Source organism: Jatropha curcas, chromosome 2, assembly GCF_041381405.1.
Source record: "Jatropha curcas cultivar XTBG-Jc1 chromosome 2, XTBG_Jcur_1.0, whole genome shotgun sequence".
Lineage (NCBI taxonomy): Eukaryota > Viridiplantae > Streptophyta > Magnoliopsida > Malpighiales > Euphorbiaceae > Jatropha > Jatropha curcas.
This window is the reverse complement of record NC_143152.1, coordinates 33,601,961-33,618,521: the sequence shown is the minus strand read 5'-3', so window position 1 is coordinate 33,618,521 and position 16,561 is coordinate 33,601,961. Positions and strand designations below refer to the sequence as shown.

Sequence of the window (16,561 nt, the reverse complement as noted above, 5' to 3'; positions counted from 1 at the left end):
TTTTTTTCATTCTTAACTCCATTTTTTTATTTTTTTTATTTAAAAAATATTTTAATATTTGAGAATTTATCAACAAAAAATGTTTTTCTAATTAAAGAAACACTACTTTTCAGATGTTTAAGCCATTTAAAGGAACATATTTATCCAGATATTGATAAAATATGTCGACAAATTCATATTGTTAGTTATTTCCTCCTATTTATTGAAAAAAATTATCGTATTTTTACAATTAGATAATCTTTAATTTAATTGACTTATTTGTAAAATATTTTTCAAAAATAAAATTATTATTTATGGATGTATTCAGTAACAGCTTTACAAGTAGTTAAAATGCTAACCACTATTATTTATTATTTATAGTGTTAGATAACATAGTCTTTGAATTACATTTTAAATGTTAAGGTAGCGTTTTATGAAAAGCTACTCATACAACTAAACACTACTAAATAGTTAATAGCTGCCAGTTAATTTTACTGAACAAACCTTGTAAATAAATGGAGCCTTAAGATTAATTTCTTGATTCCATATTTTATTAAACTCTAATCAAATTACTAATGTCAAAAAAAACTCTAATCAAATTAATGACTGAATTAAACTTTACTTGAAACTTTATGCTTCAATGATATTTTCTTTAAAAAAAATCTCACATGACTTTTTTTTTTTCAAACTACTTTCTTTTATTATAATTTTTTTATTCAGACAGAATGAAAATACAAACTCAATATAAATTATATATAATTTATAGTGAAAAGAAAAAATTATTCTTTTCATACTTAACTTTAAATTCAGATAGCTAATTTCTTAAATACGATATATATAAATATTCAAAAAAATAACGTTAGAAATAAGACAATTTGAATTTTGACATATTAAATCTATTGAAAGAATTCGAATTAAGGAGCCAAGTTCAAATGAGTTTTTTGCAAGCTCAATCTTTAACGACTCACGAGTAATTTAACTCATTTATATTTACTTTTATTAATTTAAAAAATATGTTTTTGTAAATTTGATTTCAATATTATTATAAACAAACTAAAATTGATGTAAGATTTATTGATGGTCAAAATTGACTTTAATAATTAAAGAGAAATATTTTACAAAATATCTAAAATTCATTCGAGAAGATAGGAGAAAACAAGTCTGAAATCTCCAGCCACAGAAGACCTAAAATCAACTGAAACGACAACAACACGGCTGAAATTACAGAGAGATTTTTTTTTTTTTTCTCTTCAATTTTGCATACTGAGTTATTTACAATGGGATTTTGACACAAAACTCACGTTGATTGGACATTGATTAGTGGAGGAGGAAATTTGTATTTCGAACTCTTTTGGATTATTTCCATTTTTTAAAAAAGAAAAACTACCATTAGCTTATGTAATGTTTTTTTTTTTTTTATTTTCAGAAATTTGATTAATTCGAATACGGTCGACCACATCCACGAGGGAAAAAAAATTTACTGCCCGATGGTTGAATTGATTTCATGTTCAACTTAATTTGTACATTATTTTTTCATTTATTTATTTAAATCTCTTAATTTATAGAATAAAAAGAATATATTTTTTTAATTTTTAAAATTTAATTGTGAATATAAATAATTTACCTTTTTTTTGAAAATATTTACTTTTCGTATTAAATTTAGCCATATTCTTAGGACATTTACATGCAACAAAAATAGTGTGTTTATAATAATTTATCCTCCAAAAATTTATCACGGTATTCGCAATACACGTAAGGGACCAACACTGTAAAAAGTGGCACGTGGATTGTTCCGTTGCAACACTCGCAATCGCCATACGTGCCAGAAGTTTACTTACCTGCGACAGTCTTCTTCATTCCTCATCTTCCCGCCGGGTCGTGGCCATTTTAAAAAGCATTAGTTAACAAACCCTAGGTTCTCGAGGGTAACTCCAAATCTGTCTCTCGAGATCGCTGTTCTTTCAGCCTCTAATCTAATGGTATGTTCTCTTTATTCCGATTCTGATTCTGAACTCATTTGATTCGATTTAAAATTTTCGGATTTTTCGGCGTTGGAACTTAATGCACTTTGTTAATCTGCACTATTGTAAGATACCCATTGTACCTTAATAGTTGTGAGTCTCGGACTTAATGTGGTGGTTCTCTATGGAATCGATTTAATGAATGGCTGCTTATTTGCGGAAAATCAATTTCTTGGTTTTTATCTTTTGCCATTTATACATTCCAAAGAAGTTGAATTGTTTGTTTTCAAACTATTCATCTTATGCTTGCATCCTGATTTTCTTATGGTAACAACCGAGAATAGGGTTTGATGCATTTCCTCAGGTTTGTAGAACATTTTCTTCTCCTCCTTCTTCCTCTCCCTTTCTTTTTCTTTTTTCCTTTTCATTATTCAATTTTGATATTCTTGAATCCTGAAGGCATTTTTTCCCTATTCTTGTACTTGTTTCTACTGCTAGTATTATTTTCATTTTTTAGGAGTTGCAATACTTTTATTCTTAAATCGGATGAGTTGGCAGTCGAAATAAAGTGTTATTGCTATTGTTTTATCTATGCAGAATTTTGATTTTGGAATCAATTGATGGGTAGAGAGTATCATGGAAGCAGTAATTCCACGAAGAATTCTAAAAAGCAAGAAAGTGGAAGGAAAGTAGTTGAGTCATGTGTCACAAAGAAAAGCGTGCAGAATGTTCGAAAGATAAAGTCCGAAGGATTTCTTTTGAAGCGAAGAGTTAGCCCTAGACTAAAGAGCATACCAGAAGACAAGAGACCATATTATGGCAGTGCTCAGAGAAGGCGATTGAATTTTTCTAAAGATTTCTGCAGCAGAAAATTTGAAGATGATAATCAGAAAACGCAATCTAACTCTGGTGAAGGTAATGCTGGCCCTGACAAAGCTAAAGTTGATGTTACTGCAAGAAGGAAACTCATGCAACATGCTCCCAAGTTAAGGCCAGAGGGACTTCTTTCGTCGCGAAGAGTTAGCCCTAGATTCAGAGATATACCTGCAGACAAAAGGCCATATTATGGATGTGCTCAGAGGCGGCATTCACATGATTCTAAATATAGATGTGAGAAAGAAACTGAAGATAATAATTGTAAGAGGCAATTGTATTCTCCTATAGATGGTTCGAGCGCGGGAAGAACTAAGGCTGGCTTTACCATGGCAAAGATTGCTGTAAATCAAGTTCAAAAAATAAGGTCAGATTTGTGTCTTTTGGAGCAAAGTCTTATCCCAAGACTTGAAAGCATACCTGCAAATAAAAGACCATGTTATGGTAGAGATGAAAGGAGGCAGCTGGGGGCTACTGAAGATGACCGAAAAAACAAAGATGATCACCGAATGAGGCTACTATGCACTCCTGATGATAATGCTAGTGAGCAAAAAATTAAAATTGATCACACTATGCAAGAATGCTTACTTCATGTCAATAGAAAAGAAGCAGAAGATAGAAGTACTGAAAGTGACTCCATTAATGGTACAGATATTTTGCATTTAGAACATGCGGCTTATTTGGAATGGACAAGTTGTGAAAGTTTTGGAGATGATAGAATGCATCAAATGTCTGGTGCAATGGCACGAGAGGTAGTGGTGGGCCTGATGGCTGTTTCTCCTTTGATGTTAACATACAAAGATGGCATTAATTTTGGGGAGAATTCTTGTGAGGAAAAAAATGGAAATGAAGCGTTTGATATTTCCAAGAGAAACAATATTGTGCAACAATATCAACAGATAAATTCCAAAATAGTTCTTTTGAAGCGAAGAGTTAGTCCAAGACTTAAAGATATACCCAAAGATAAAAGACCATATTATGGCAGTAACAGGATGGGGCAGTTAAATGCTGCTAAGGGATATATCTGCAAAAGCAGTGATCAGAAGAGGCAATCATATTCTCCAAAAGATAACACCACTGACAAAAAAACTGAACTTGATTTCTCAATGCAAGAGTGCCTAGTTAATATGGCTTGGAAAGATGTAGACAATAGAGACAGTGAAAGCAGACTAACCCCTGGTTCTGGACCTGTTAAATATGGAAAAACAGAAATTTGGGATTTAGAAAATGGTGAGTATTTGAAAGCACTGGACTGCAATAAGTTTTTATCTGATCGTATTTGTCGAAAGTCTGGCGCAAGGGTAAAACAGACAGTAAAGGCGCTCCGCAGACATTATCCTTACTTGGAACAGGTGATTGCATTTTTCGCATGATCTTTTGTGAAATGCATAAACGAGCATATGCATGCAGTTCAAATAGCTTGATTTGGAGGCTTAGTTGAATTATTAACATTCAATGCCTATTAATGCTATGTTGGAAGAGAAGAAAATGTGCAAGGAGGCTGAGGCCGGATATTTGCACATGCAGTGTGATTATCTAGACATTCATTTTCCTCCTTTCTTCCCTCCCTTTCCTGTTATCTTTGCTTAGTTTAAACTTTCATTTGGAGCTTTTTTTTTTTTTCTTTTTCTTTTTTTTTTTCTTTTTCTTTTTAGTTTTTGAAGCATGATTTTGTTGAACCCACCAGCTTGGTCAGTGTTTAAGGACATAGGTTTAGTGCTGAATGAGGATGGAGTTATGTGCTGCATAAGCTAATTCTTTTCTTTTCTTTCCCGATTGAGTTTACCCTTTGAATTATATGGTTAATCCAAGAAAATACCTTGGTGTAGTGATTATCTTGCTGTAGAATTACACAGTAGTTCATCAGGACATCCTTACTGTATACAGATTTTTATATATGTCGCATAAATGTCAAGTTTCTAAGTATTCAGCTTCATCGTCGTTTTATGTAAGTTAGATCTGTCTGTTGCTTTTGTTTTAGGATTGTTTTGAACCGGAAAGGATGTCTAAAGGCTCTTCTATATTACCAGGGTATGGAATCTATAAATCAATAAAATTGTATATTTTCATATGCACAGTATGTATCGAGTGAACTGACAGAAGTGTTTTGTGTGTTAAGCTTGGTGTGCGAAGACCTTTCTTATGGTGAAGAAGATATACATATTCCTGTTACCAATATAATTGATCCTCCAATTGCACCTGCAGGCAAGTTTACAGATTTACCTATACTTTGTAAGAGAAAGTTTTATCTTGTAGAGACGACCAATTTTCTCTTTTGTTTTCTAATAAAATGCTGCTTGCATATGCCATGTTGATTTTAGGTGTTCCATTGTCACGGTAATTTTGCATTTTCTTACCAGTTTTAGTGTATATGTTGTATGTGGAAGAGCATGAAGCTTATAATTGACTTACAAAATATTTCTAAACTAATTACAAATGTCTCCACAAACTAACCCTTTAAGTTTTGGTGTTCTTCTGAATGTGTCGACCCCTAAAACGTTATACAAGGATATAAAAGCATGGAGACTCCTCAGTCTTAAATTTTGATACCAATTTCGAAACCAGGTATTAATGGCATTATTTTGTAAGTCAATCTGGTCTTAAATTATGGCGGACTTGGAACAGTAATGACATCTATTTTGTTTGAGCATGAAACACACTCTATCTCGAAATGGTATTAAAAATAGCATCCATGCACATTGAGGAAGAATTTAGATCTTTTATGCTCAATAGTTGGATAGCAATTAATTACCAGGTATTCTTTATTGATGATTTGATAAAGCAAGATGATTTCTTTTTACTAATGATAGAATATTCTAAATTCACAAGATCTCCTTTCCAAGTAAATTTGATGTTATACCATTTAACCGCAGTCATGATTACATTTGCAGTTATTTGATTATCTTGCATTAATGTACTTTTTGCACAAAATGCTTGCATGCTTTCACTAGGTAAAGATATTGTCATATTTTGCTATCAAAGTATATATGCGTTTGAATTCTTAAAATGAATGCACTTATTCCCATTACACCTGCTTTTCTAATATTTAAACAACTTCAATTCTGGCTTTTGTTGTTTGTCTCAAGTTTTCTGTTTTGAAAGTGTTATATTCCCTAATTTTTATTTGGGAAAGCAATATGTTGCATTCCCTTCCTTGTACTTTTATTTTTCAGTTCACTCATTCTTTTGAATTTTTCTAGTTTATTGCCTTTGCTGATTGGCTAGTGACATATAACAATTTCATGGTCGTTGCTCATGATAAAATCTTAAATTATAGGATTTAAATATACAAACACCACTGAAGTTGCAAGAAATGTGAGCATTCCTCCAAGTCCTCCTGGATGCAATTGCAAAGGAAATTGTACTAATCCCAAATCTTGTTCTTGTGCTAGACTAAATGGTTCTGACTTTCCATATGTGAGCCAAGATGGTGGCAGGTGAGATTTGAAATATGAATATAGCTTGTTTGTCTGCTTTATTCTGAATGTGTGCCGTGACAGTGTTTGACCAATGCATACTCATCGTTTTAAATATCCAGTATTCTGATTTACTCTGTTCATCTGTTAAAAATCTTAATCCTTTTTCGTTATGGCAATTTATATGTCTCATTCATGGTTCAATTTGTAGTTTGGTGGCTATGACATTGTTAGGATTATTTGTTGACATGCAATCCTAATTGAGGGTGACGGGTCTGAGAAAGAGAAGGGAAACCTAAGACAAGGAGAGAAATATAAGAAACAGAGAGAGATCAAAAGACAGGAGAGGGAAAAGCAATAGAGGAGAGGGAGAAAATCTTAACGAACTTTATTCATCAATCATATCTGGAAACACTTTACAACTCAGCTATTTATAGCTGTTACGCATGAATGACAACTCATCACACACATCAGCAATACTTGCCACCTAAGCAGCTGTATAATTTGTCTGAGATCAAACAATTTGGACTCTCACCAACCAATTAATCATTTTTGAATTTCCTCTGTCAGATTGATTGAACCAAAGGATGTAGTGTTTGAATGTGGTCCAGGGTGTGGATGTGGACCAAACTGCATCAACCGTATATCTCAGAGAGGGTTGAAGTACAGGCTTGAGGTATTCTAGCTGTAGAATCAGAAATCTTTTTTTTTTTTTTTCTTTTATTTCAATTTGAAGTTCTTATCCAATTTGATGAGAAATATTTTCTTTGAACAGGTATACCGTACAAGGAACAAAGGATGGGCTGTTAGGTCTTGGGACTTCATTCCTTCTGGTGCTCCGGTATGTGAATATATAGGTGTTCTTAGGAGGAGCGCAGATTTGGATAATGTATCTGAGAACGACTTCATATTTGAGATTGATTGCTGGCATACAATGAATGGCTTAGGGGGAAGAGAGGTACTTGCACAATCATTCAAGAGAGTGGCAGTCACCACTTTCCATGTTTATTACAAGCTGTTTAATAGGGGAGCATAGAATACAACATCTCTGTTGCAATAGCTTTTATCAGGCTGTGTTTCAATAAGATGTGTGTAAAGTACTTGGATCAAAGCTCATTGAATTGTTAATATTGAAAATATTATTGAGATTAAATACAAATGTACTTGGCGTATGGTACCATTCCCTGCCTATGAACACACTCTTATTACTAACCACATTCTTCTAGTGATTGCTTATGTATTTGCAAGCTTACTTTTGGTTGTAGTTCATGTTTCTTGGGTATTATTTCAATTTCCATTTCTTCACATTCTATAACCACGTTATTCTGATGCATTTTCCATGTAGAGGCGACAAGGTGATGTACCCCTACATGCACGTAATCTTGTGGAGAAAATGGATGAAGCAGGAAGCGAGACAGAGTTTTGTATAGATGGAGGTTCCTCCGGTAATGTTACCAGATTTATTAATCATAGCTGTGACCCTAACCTATTTGTCCAGTGTATTTTGAGCTCCCACTATGACATTAGACTTGCTCGAATTGTGCTATTCGCTGCAGATGACATACCTCCTATGGAGGTAATTTTCCTTCGTGTTACTCTTCCTTTCATTCTGAAATATTGTTTTGTTTGGACCTTCGTTTTCATTTTTCTACTGACAAAAATTGAGGTCTTTAATCTGTGAGAATGGTTTTGTGCTTTACCTGAACCTTGACTTTTCCTTTTTGTGTATCTCTTTTCCAATGTCAACAGCGGTTTTAATATAAGCAATTGTTCTTGAATGCTGTATGCAGGAACTTACGTATGACTATGGATACGAGCTCGATAGTGTTATTAGTCCTGATGGGAAAGTGAAAAAATTACCGTGCTATTGCGGTACAAGTGAATGTCGGGGGCGTTTGTACTAGCAGGCCAAAAGTTACTAAATTCAGGTTATATTCTATACACCAAGCATTGTTGTTGTTGTTGTTGTTGTTCATCATCTTCTTATTTGAAATAATTGACTTCGGAGTAGGTTTTTCATTTAAGATAGTTTTTTTTTTCTCAAGTTGGGCGTTATTAGGTAAGTGGGTGCCTCTTGAAAAAGTGAACTGTAAATTTTATTCCTTCAACCTCTTGTTATTAGGTGAACGGGTGCCCCTTGGAAAACTGAACTGTAAATTTTATTCTATGTGAATTTTAACCTCCTTTCCCTTTATTTGCACATAACAATTTACTTCCTGGGTCATGCCCAGCTGTGTTTCATTAATTAATTGTCAGTGGGTATGAAATGGTCTATTTTCTCTGAATTTCTCTGAAGACTATGAATTAAGTATATCTTTGTTTTGAAATTATAAGTTGTACGAAGAGTTAGCGAATTAATCCTCTACTAGAAAGTTGCCTTCTGTTTCTGTCTGTGGTGTAAAATTAAGATTGTTGATTAGTTATATATAAACAAAATGCAAGCATCCATTTCTGGTACTTGTAACATGAACATCCTTTTTAAGTGGTTTAAAAGAAATCAATCACTTGAACTAGTTTTACGAGGCCTATTTGTCGTTGTCTGCCACTCAGACCCTATAGTTCACAGTCACAGAGTCGAAGATCTAGTGGGTGATGAAAGAAAAGTAAAAGAAAAAATAATGCACAAGGAAAGGAAATCCCAAAGAATTGGGTAGCTTATCCTTTGATAAAGATAGCTCATTTCTCTTCTTTTCTTGCTTTTTCACCATTATATTAATTGCTGTTTCTCCAAATGATTAATCAAAATATAAAATCACTTCACACACACGATTATCATATACATAAGGGTGAGTTGTAACAAGCAACACTAAAAAGCAAAAGGTGCTAACTTTGTGACTCTGCCCTCTATGATTGCCACTGGGTTATTGCCCTTGAGGCCTTCCCTTAATGCAAAAACTTGTGCAGGGATTTTCCCATTGGAGAGAATTGCGGTGATCTTATTTAGATGACCTGAAACAAAATATGCTGCTTTGTTCTTTATTAATTGAACTGTCTAGGCACCTCTTGACTTCATTCAAAAAAGAGAAAAGGGCAAAAAGGGTCAAGGGTATGTTTGTAATTTTCAGCGTAGGAGAATTGGTCAAATAGCATTTTTATTTTTGATGGAGGAGAGGAGAGTATGTTTAAAGCATATGGAATTTGTTGGAGGATGGCAAATGATTAGTTCCTCGTTAAACAATTTAAAATGTACTAACTTTTGGCCTTAAAAAAAAAATTAAAGCTATCTAATTAAATGATAGATGGAGGGTTAAAATAAGAAAAAAGTGATTTTCATCAAGGATGCACCAAATCAACGTGATATTAGATTAAGATAATGTGTGAGAGAGAGAGAAGAATGTGGTTTGCTTACATGTTGAAGCTTTGACCAACAGCAGTCCTTGTAGGAGGTACTAGCTGGAGTTATTGGCCAAGCAGAAAGAGTTATTGGCCAAGCAGAAATATTCCAAAATATAATTTTGAATTTTGAAAAGCGCATTGTTACACGCTATGGTTCAAGAGAATTATACTTTCTAATTATACTAAAAGAAAAAAAAAATGTTGAAAATTCCAATTAACTATTCTTTACGGTGCTGATCATATTGGTCAGTCATAATCAATCGAACCAAACCAAACAAATCAAACCCTTTTTCTTAATTTTCTACCCATTTGGCCTATGCCTCAAACCCTAATTGGAAATGAAAACTTGCCCTTTTGCTGGTCTGAAAACTCACTTGTCAATTATAAGTCTATAATGAACTTAATAATTATTATTAAGATGGAATTTGTGTTGATAACTTGTAATTGTACAATTATAGTAATTTTCATTTTTTTGGTATTGCCATGATGATATATTATATAGTAGTAATCCCTTCTACCAAAACAGAGTCAACATTTAGCCATTAATGGCTTAACTTGCCCTTGTACAAGAAATAATGAAATAATGGTCCATAATTGCAAAAACGTTATTGTAACAAAACAGCTTAGCACATACGATAATTTTGGCAAATAATATTACAATGAGCTAAAGTATCTATTTGTACATGTTGATGTATGAGCTCCCATTGTCAGAAACCAGATTGCGTGTGCTCAAATTCTACTGAACTGCCAAACGAAAGACTCTGTACAAATAGGGCAAATAACAAAAAGACGCGCGTCCTCAAATTTGTCTGTTGCTACCTAATAGTGTTACCTTGATGTTCCCAGTCCCACACGTGCTGAAAGTTAGAGTGACATGTCACCGAAAATTGACGATTGTGGCAGTTTCTGCAAATGTTTAATCAAGGACTTTTCTTTCTTATTTGGTTAACCAAGTCTGGGAGCATAGTTATTAAACCCAGCGGGTCAATCTGGACAATCCGTGAAGGCTTCAAAATCAAATCATTTCTATGTTTGAATCATTTAACAAAAAGAATCAATTGATTTGTGATTGAACCAATGATCCATCTGATCTGTAGGCATGTCAATATCCAGAAGGGATTTAATAATGGAAGGATTTCCATTCCATTCCATTAATATGTTTAGCGTGCCCTTTGTGATTGATTGGCTTTAGGAAGCAGCATCAGGATGAGTTTTTGGAATTTAATCTAAAAGTCAAAACCCAACCACCTTTTATATTTTATTATGTAAAATCTCAAGTTTTGCATGCAAGTCTTATAATTTCTTCCTTTAATTCTTTAAATTCTTGATTCTTGAATGTTCAAGATTCAAGAATACATTTTAGGTTTGTAGTTTCGTGAAAAGCTGGAAAGAACAAAGGGTTATTGAGTTGTTGCAATGCAAGCACTAAGCAGTAGTAAAGTTCCAGAGACTGTGGAACTGGGAGATGCAACCAGTGGGAACTTTTGAAAAATTGAAAAGGAACAGTCAGATTAGATTAGACCCATAAACCAAACAATCCAATCCACGAGTTACGGTTGGAGCTAACACCAACACATTATTTGAGAGCTGTGATTCAAGGATTAATGGGCGTGGGAGACATCACTAACTCCTTAATTGCTTCTAGTAGCAAACGCCATAATTAGGAGATAATTCTTGAGATTAAGGGACTCCATGGACCCACCCATGCAAATCCTGCTCCTAAAACCCAATGCAAATAATACTGATATGTACTGTTATTAATGTTTTATGTATATAATTATTATATATGCTCTGATTGAATAATTAATTTTTTCGACTGATCATGTGTGATTTTTAATTGGTCTTTTCATTTATATAAGGAGTGAGATATCGCGAATTTGAAACAAATAAAGAAAAATATTTAACCAAACTCATATTTATGTCGAGTTGCCAATAGGAATGACGCAATTTGGAAAAGTCAGTTTCTAAAATAATTTAGTATATTCTACAGTGAACTAACGTGTCAATTAATACTTCATCTCAAAATAATAATCCATATTGATTAAGATAAATTTTATAAATTAAGTATATTTTATTATTTTTGAATTTTGACTTTTAGTAGAAAAGCAGCACAAAAATTAATTTGGATTATTTGAAATATATTGTTAATTTGTTAAAAAAAAATTTTATTTTTGGAGGGAAAAGAGCATTGAATTTTATTTTCGGATGAGTGTAAAAATACACACCTCATTCAATCAAAACCTTATAAATATTATAGAAAACAAACTATCACGTCAAACAATCTAATCTTAAATTTGAAATAAATATTTGTAATAAATAGAAATATCTTTAAAAGGAAAAAACAAAACAAAAGGAAATAGAAATTAGTGTGTACATTTATGATAATTATTCACTCGAAAAGTTTTATAACACTCTAAACTTTATAGAAATTTAATAATATTTTTAAAATTTTAGAAATATTATACAACAATAATTTCGCAGTGCTTTTAATTTTTATCTATAATATATTAATTTAATACGTGGTTTTTCGAAATTTTTAAAATAATATAAATTGGAATAAAAGGCTGTGGGAATTATAAATTTTGCTTCAGAGCAATGGAAGTGGAAGGAAGGGCCATAATGAAGGAGCTGGTCCCCACCGTATCACAGGGAGAATATGACCCTTCACTAACCCTCAATGGCAAGTGCATACAAAACTCTCTCAATAAGCCTCCATATGCTAATTAAAATTAAAATAATATTAATATTAATTAATATAAGATTAAGATTGTTGTTTGATTCAAAACTTTATGGTTAAATTCATTTAACTGGAGAAGCATAAATAAAGAAAGAAAGAAAGAAAAGGGCAGTTATAGCATATAGGGTAATAGGGGGGGGAGGAAAGGGGTGATCCCATTGGGCATCGGTATTTGGTATACCTCATCTCAAAATTTGTCCAAATTATAAAAAACAAAAAAGTGACTTTAATGGAGGGGGCCATTGCTTAAGCATTAGCCATTTAAGTGAAGATTAGGGCAAATGATTAAGTGAGATAAGAGATTAATTGAAGGACACAAATTTTCCTTAGTGGTAGTGGTAGGGTAGCCTACCCTTATAGTTACTTATACACAAGAGAAAGGGTGAATTTTCAAAATTGAATAAGATAAGGTTTATAAAAATTCAAGATTTGGGTGAAAATGAAATATGCCAAAGCAAAGGAATAGGATGGCCTGGCCCTGGGCCAATAAGCAACGTAAAATACCATATTCTGCGTCAAGAAAATGACCAATATTTGAAAAAGATACCAATAGGAAGGAAGTAAGGGTGCCCTTCCCCTTTCAAACATTTTAGTATTCAAATGGACCAAAATAAGAAAGTAACCTTAGCTTAGCTTATCCAAGAAAGAAAATCAAATCCCATTAATTAAAAGATATGACCCATATTTTAATTATACCCTTAATTATGGATTAAGGATGTAATGGTCAATTGCTGTACAGTGAACCTGGTAAAAAAAACAATCCCCCTCTAAAAAACCACCAAATTCCCATAAACCCAAAACTCTCTACACACACACACTCTCTCTCTCTCTCTTTCTACTGCTGCCCTTTCCTTCCTCAATTTCTCCCTCTCTTTCTCTTTACCTATCCTACGGAGAAGGAATGAGGGATGACCCTCTTTTTATAAACGCCGTAACGGACCCTCCCTAAAAACGCCGTTACTTCCCTACCCCTTTTCAGTCACGTGCCCTTCAAAATTAATCCCTTTCTTTTAATTATGGCTTTTGAGCAGCAATTAAATTTAACCCCAATTACCGTTGACGGCGAGCAAATTAACGGCGTTGACACTCGCCTAACCTCCATCGACGGCGGAGATGATGGAAGCAAAGCCCCGAGACTCCCTCGTTGGACTAGGCAAGAGATTCTGGTCCTCATACAAGGCAAGAAAGTTGCAGAGAATCGTGTCAGAAGAGGCCGGACCGCCGGCATGGCTTTCGGGTCGGGTCAGGTTGAACCGAAGTGGGCATCGGTCTCGTCGTACTGTAAAAGGCATGGGGTAAACCGGGGACCGGTTCAGTGTCGCAAGAGGTGGAGCAATTTAGCTGGTGATTATAAGAAGATAAAAGAATGGGAGTCTCAGATACGCGAGGAAACGGAGTCGTTTTGGGTGATGAGGAACGATTTGAGGAGGGAAAGGAAATTGCCGGGCTTTTTTGATAGGGAGGTGTACGATATTCTCGATGGAGTTGGGGGTGTCTCTGCGACCGCACCGGGTCTGGCTTTGGCTCTTACTCCCGCGCCGGAGCCAGCGGATGATGCGGAGGCCATTTTTGATAGTGGAAGGAGTGCCGCGGCGGAAGATGGACTCTTTTCAGACTTTGAGCAAGATGAGGCCGGTGGGAGCCCGGAAAAGGAGGCGGCGGTCGCTAAGGAGGTTCCGCCAATAAAGACGGCAGCGGCAGGGGTTGCTGCTCCTTTGCCAATCTCAGGTAATTGTGCTCCGGATCTTATTTTTTAAAATTTTTTATCGTTTTCGGCTGTTTGGGTTGTCGTTTCGTCTTGTTTTGGTTTCTTTTTCTCCCTCAAAAACTGCAAAGAGCAGAATTTCATCAGAGGCTTATCAATAATTGTGGTTGGTCCTGAATAGGATTATCATATTTCTCTTTTTGTTTGGGCGCATAGATTTTTTAGAGTTAGATGGTGGTATAAAGTTGATGTATTTGGTATTGGTGGGGCTCTAATTGTTGAATGGTGGGAATTGGCTCTTTATGTTCTCCTTTCTCCTGTGTTGAGGGTATAATGAGCACGTCTACACACTCCATGGTTGTTCTTATTGTTCCATTGTTTATATTTCCTTACTATTTCGTGTTTCTTTATTTGGCGGGAGTATTATAACAAATCAAACTGCATGTGGGTAGCCTCTACTTGCAATAAAAAAATGTTATGTTGTTAAATTCTTGTTGATATACAATTTTGTCTTTTTTATTTGTTTAAAATTTTTCTTTTGATATACAGAGAAGCAGTACCAACCATCTCATCTAGCAGATCAAGCTCAAGGTAATGCTATTATATTATAGTTGGCTGAATATAGTTCTGAACGTGATACCTCCTCTTTTTACCCCCTACTTATAAGCTCTTGGTTTGAGTTCAATTTTTTCCCCCTCTTTAATCAGTTTCTTTCCCTTCTTGTTTGAATAAGACAAACTAGTTTTGATTACAATTCGAACTAATTGAGGACATTTTGTAGTGCAAGATTTCAATCGAATGTAAGTTGCATATCTGGCTTGTGCTTTGGGTGAAGCGTCTCAATTAATGAATCTATAATGTGATCGGTCACTTTGAAAAGCTAATAAAGCACATAAATTAATGTTGAAAATATAAAATCCTAGCCCTAGAGATGTATAACCAAATGCCACGACTGGTTTGTGACTATTATTTGTAATTGCCTTTAGGGATTTCAGTTAGACCCTTTTGGTTCAGCTTGTCATGATGAACTTTTAGTTCATGTGATCGGAATTAATTCACTGTCTTCTTTTAAGATGCTTATACATTGCCAATCAGCTCTCAGCCATTCTCATCACATCACAACCACTTGCATTATATATATGACTCTATTCTTCTCCACATATCAGCTATACCCTCGTTTAGAACTATAAGTAGCCAAAAACATGAAACTTACTACTTTTCTGAAATTATCTGTGTTTCCAATTATGCTCTGAGGTCTTCACTTGCACTTTAGTTAACATTTCAGCACTGAAAAACAACATATCGTTTGATGTTTGAAGGACTTCTAAACACAATTATTGTGTTGTGCTTGTGATTACAATCCATTAATGGATAAAAGAGAACTGGATGTACAACTACACCATTCTCTGTACCTTAGACCATTTAGTAGATCAAAATTGCCAGTTGAGCTGCAGAGCCATAGGTGTATTGGAATTTTCAGGCAAGTGTCCTAGAAATTATGCAACATTGAATATTTAAAGCTGCCAAAATTGAGAACCAGAATTGCATGAAAAGTTGATTCCAACTTCATTTGGTTATTGGATCTTGACAGCCTAGTGTAAAAATATATAATTTTCTCAATGTTGATCCAAGCTTGAGGTCCTTTTTGGTGTCTGACGTGAATGAATGAAGTTCAAAAACACCTGCTAAAATGTTAGGTTGGACTAAGGCTTGGTTGTTGCTGCTGAAATTACACTCATTTTTTTACCTTGCAGGTGGAACAAATGAGAAACAGCCAGCTTCAAATCCTGAAGTGGGTTCTGCTTCACATGACAGTAGAAAGCGGAAACGGTTCACAGCAGATGTGGATGAAGAAACGGCCAACCTCCACAATCATTTGGTTGGTGTCTTAGAAAAGAACAGTAAGATGCTTACTGCTCAACTTGAAGCACAGAACAACAATTTCCAATTGGACCGGGAGCAGCGTAAGGATCATGCTGATAGCTTGGTTGCTGTTCTTAATAAGCTTGCAGATGCTCTTGGAAAGATTGCAGATAAGTTGTAGTAAAAAGGCAGTCAAGACTGTACATAATGAAAGCTCCTTTCCTAATTCCATAGAAGATAGTTGAGGTTATAGTATTGGTGAATTAATTTTGAAGATTTTTCTAGGATCACATTCAAGATGGCTTTGACATTTTTTTCTCTGAACATTTTTTCTTTTATATTCGCCACTTTTGTGGCTTAGTGCCATTAGAGGGTCCCATACACAGGTAATAAAGTTATAGGTTTTAGGGTACACTACATACCACATTTCTGCTTCTTTAGTAATTGACTTGGGAATTTATGTGGATCTTGATTCCTCGGGATGTTCGGGAGATTTGTACAGGTTATTGATTATTTTCTCACTCTTGGTTTGAATTTGAATGCAAATTTACATGGCAGTGCTTTTTGTAAACCATGCTAAGTTTGATTTTGATTCACTCCACAAACCTTTTGAAATTTTGAGTTACATGCTGTTTTAGGCATCTAATGTTCAAACGGCAGCTCAGAGCTGAGCTTCGTCTTAATAACGTTC

General features: G+C 34.4%; 2 protein-coding genes across 2 annotated transcripts; both read left to right on the top strand.

The window, feature by feature from the left end:
* Positions 1–1,772: 1,772 nt before the first annotated feature.
* Positions 1,773–8,423, top strand: LOC105647305 (uncharacterized). Its single transcript, XM_012233330.4, has 9 exons — positions 1,773–1,958; positions 2,538–4,165; positions 4,795–4,844; positions 4,933–5,018; positions 6,091–6,250; positions 6,800–6,905; positions 7,005–7,187; positions 7,575–7,805; positions 8,020–8,423. The coding sequence occupies exons 2-9, from the start codon at positions 2,561–2,563 to the stop codon at positions 8,131–8,133; spliced, it is 2,535 nt and encodes an 844-aa protein (XP_012088720.1). The 5' UTR covers positions 1,773–1,958; positions 2,538–2,560; the 3' UTR covers positions 8,134–8,423.
* A 4,754-nt stretch (positions 8,424–13,177) lies between these two features.
* Positions 13,178–16,294, top strand: LOC105647306 (Homeodomain-like superfamily protein). Its single transcript, XM_012233331.4, has 3 exons — positions 13,178–14,030; positions 14,557–14,598; positions 15,762–16,294. Exons 1-3 carry the CDS (start codon positions 13,319–13,321, stop codon positions 16,049–16,051), a joined length of 1,044 nt encoding a protein of 347 aa, XP_012088721.1. The 5' UTR covers positions 13,178–13,318; the 3' UTR covers positions 16,052–16,294.
* The last annotated feature ends 267 nt before the right edge of the window (positions 16,295–16,561 follow it).

What these genes read in the sequence shown, in the direction of transcription:
- LOC105647305 (XM_012233330.4), top strand. Translation starts at nt 2,561, where the DNA reads ATGGGTAGAGAGTATCATGGAAGCAGTAATTCCACGAAGAATTCTAAA. An exon ending in TCCTCCAATTGCACCTGCAG is followed by an intron (nt 5,019 to 6,090) that starts GCAAGTTTACAG and finishes CTTAAATTATAG; the next exon opens with GATTTAAATATACAAACACC. An exon ending in GGTTGAAGTACAGGCTTGAG is followed by an intron (nt 6,906 to 7,004) that starts GTATTCTAGCTG and finishes TTCTTTGAACAG; the next exon opens with GTATACCGTACAAGGAACAA.
- LOC105647306 (XM_012233331.4), top strand. Translation starts at nt 13,319, where the DNA reads ATGGCTTTTGAGCAGCAATTAAATTTAACCCCAATTACCGTTGACGGC. An exon ending in TGCTCCTTTGCCAATCTCAG is followed by an intron (nt 14,031 to 14,556) that starts GTAATTGTGCTC and finishes TTTGATATACAG; the next exon opens with AGAAGCAGTACCAACCATCT. An exon ending in TCTAGCAGATCAAGCTCAAG is followed by an intron (nt 14,599 to 15,761) that starts GTAATGCTATTA and finishes TTTACCTTGCAG; the next exon opens with GTGGAACAAATGAGAAACAG.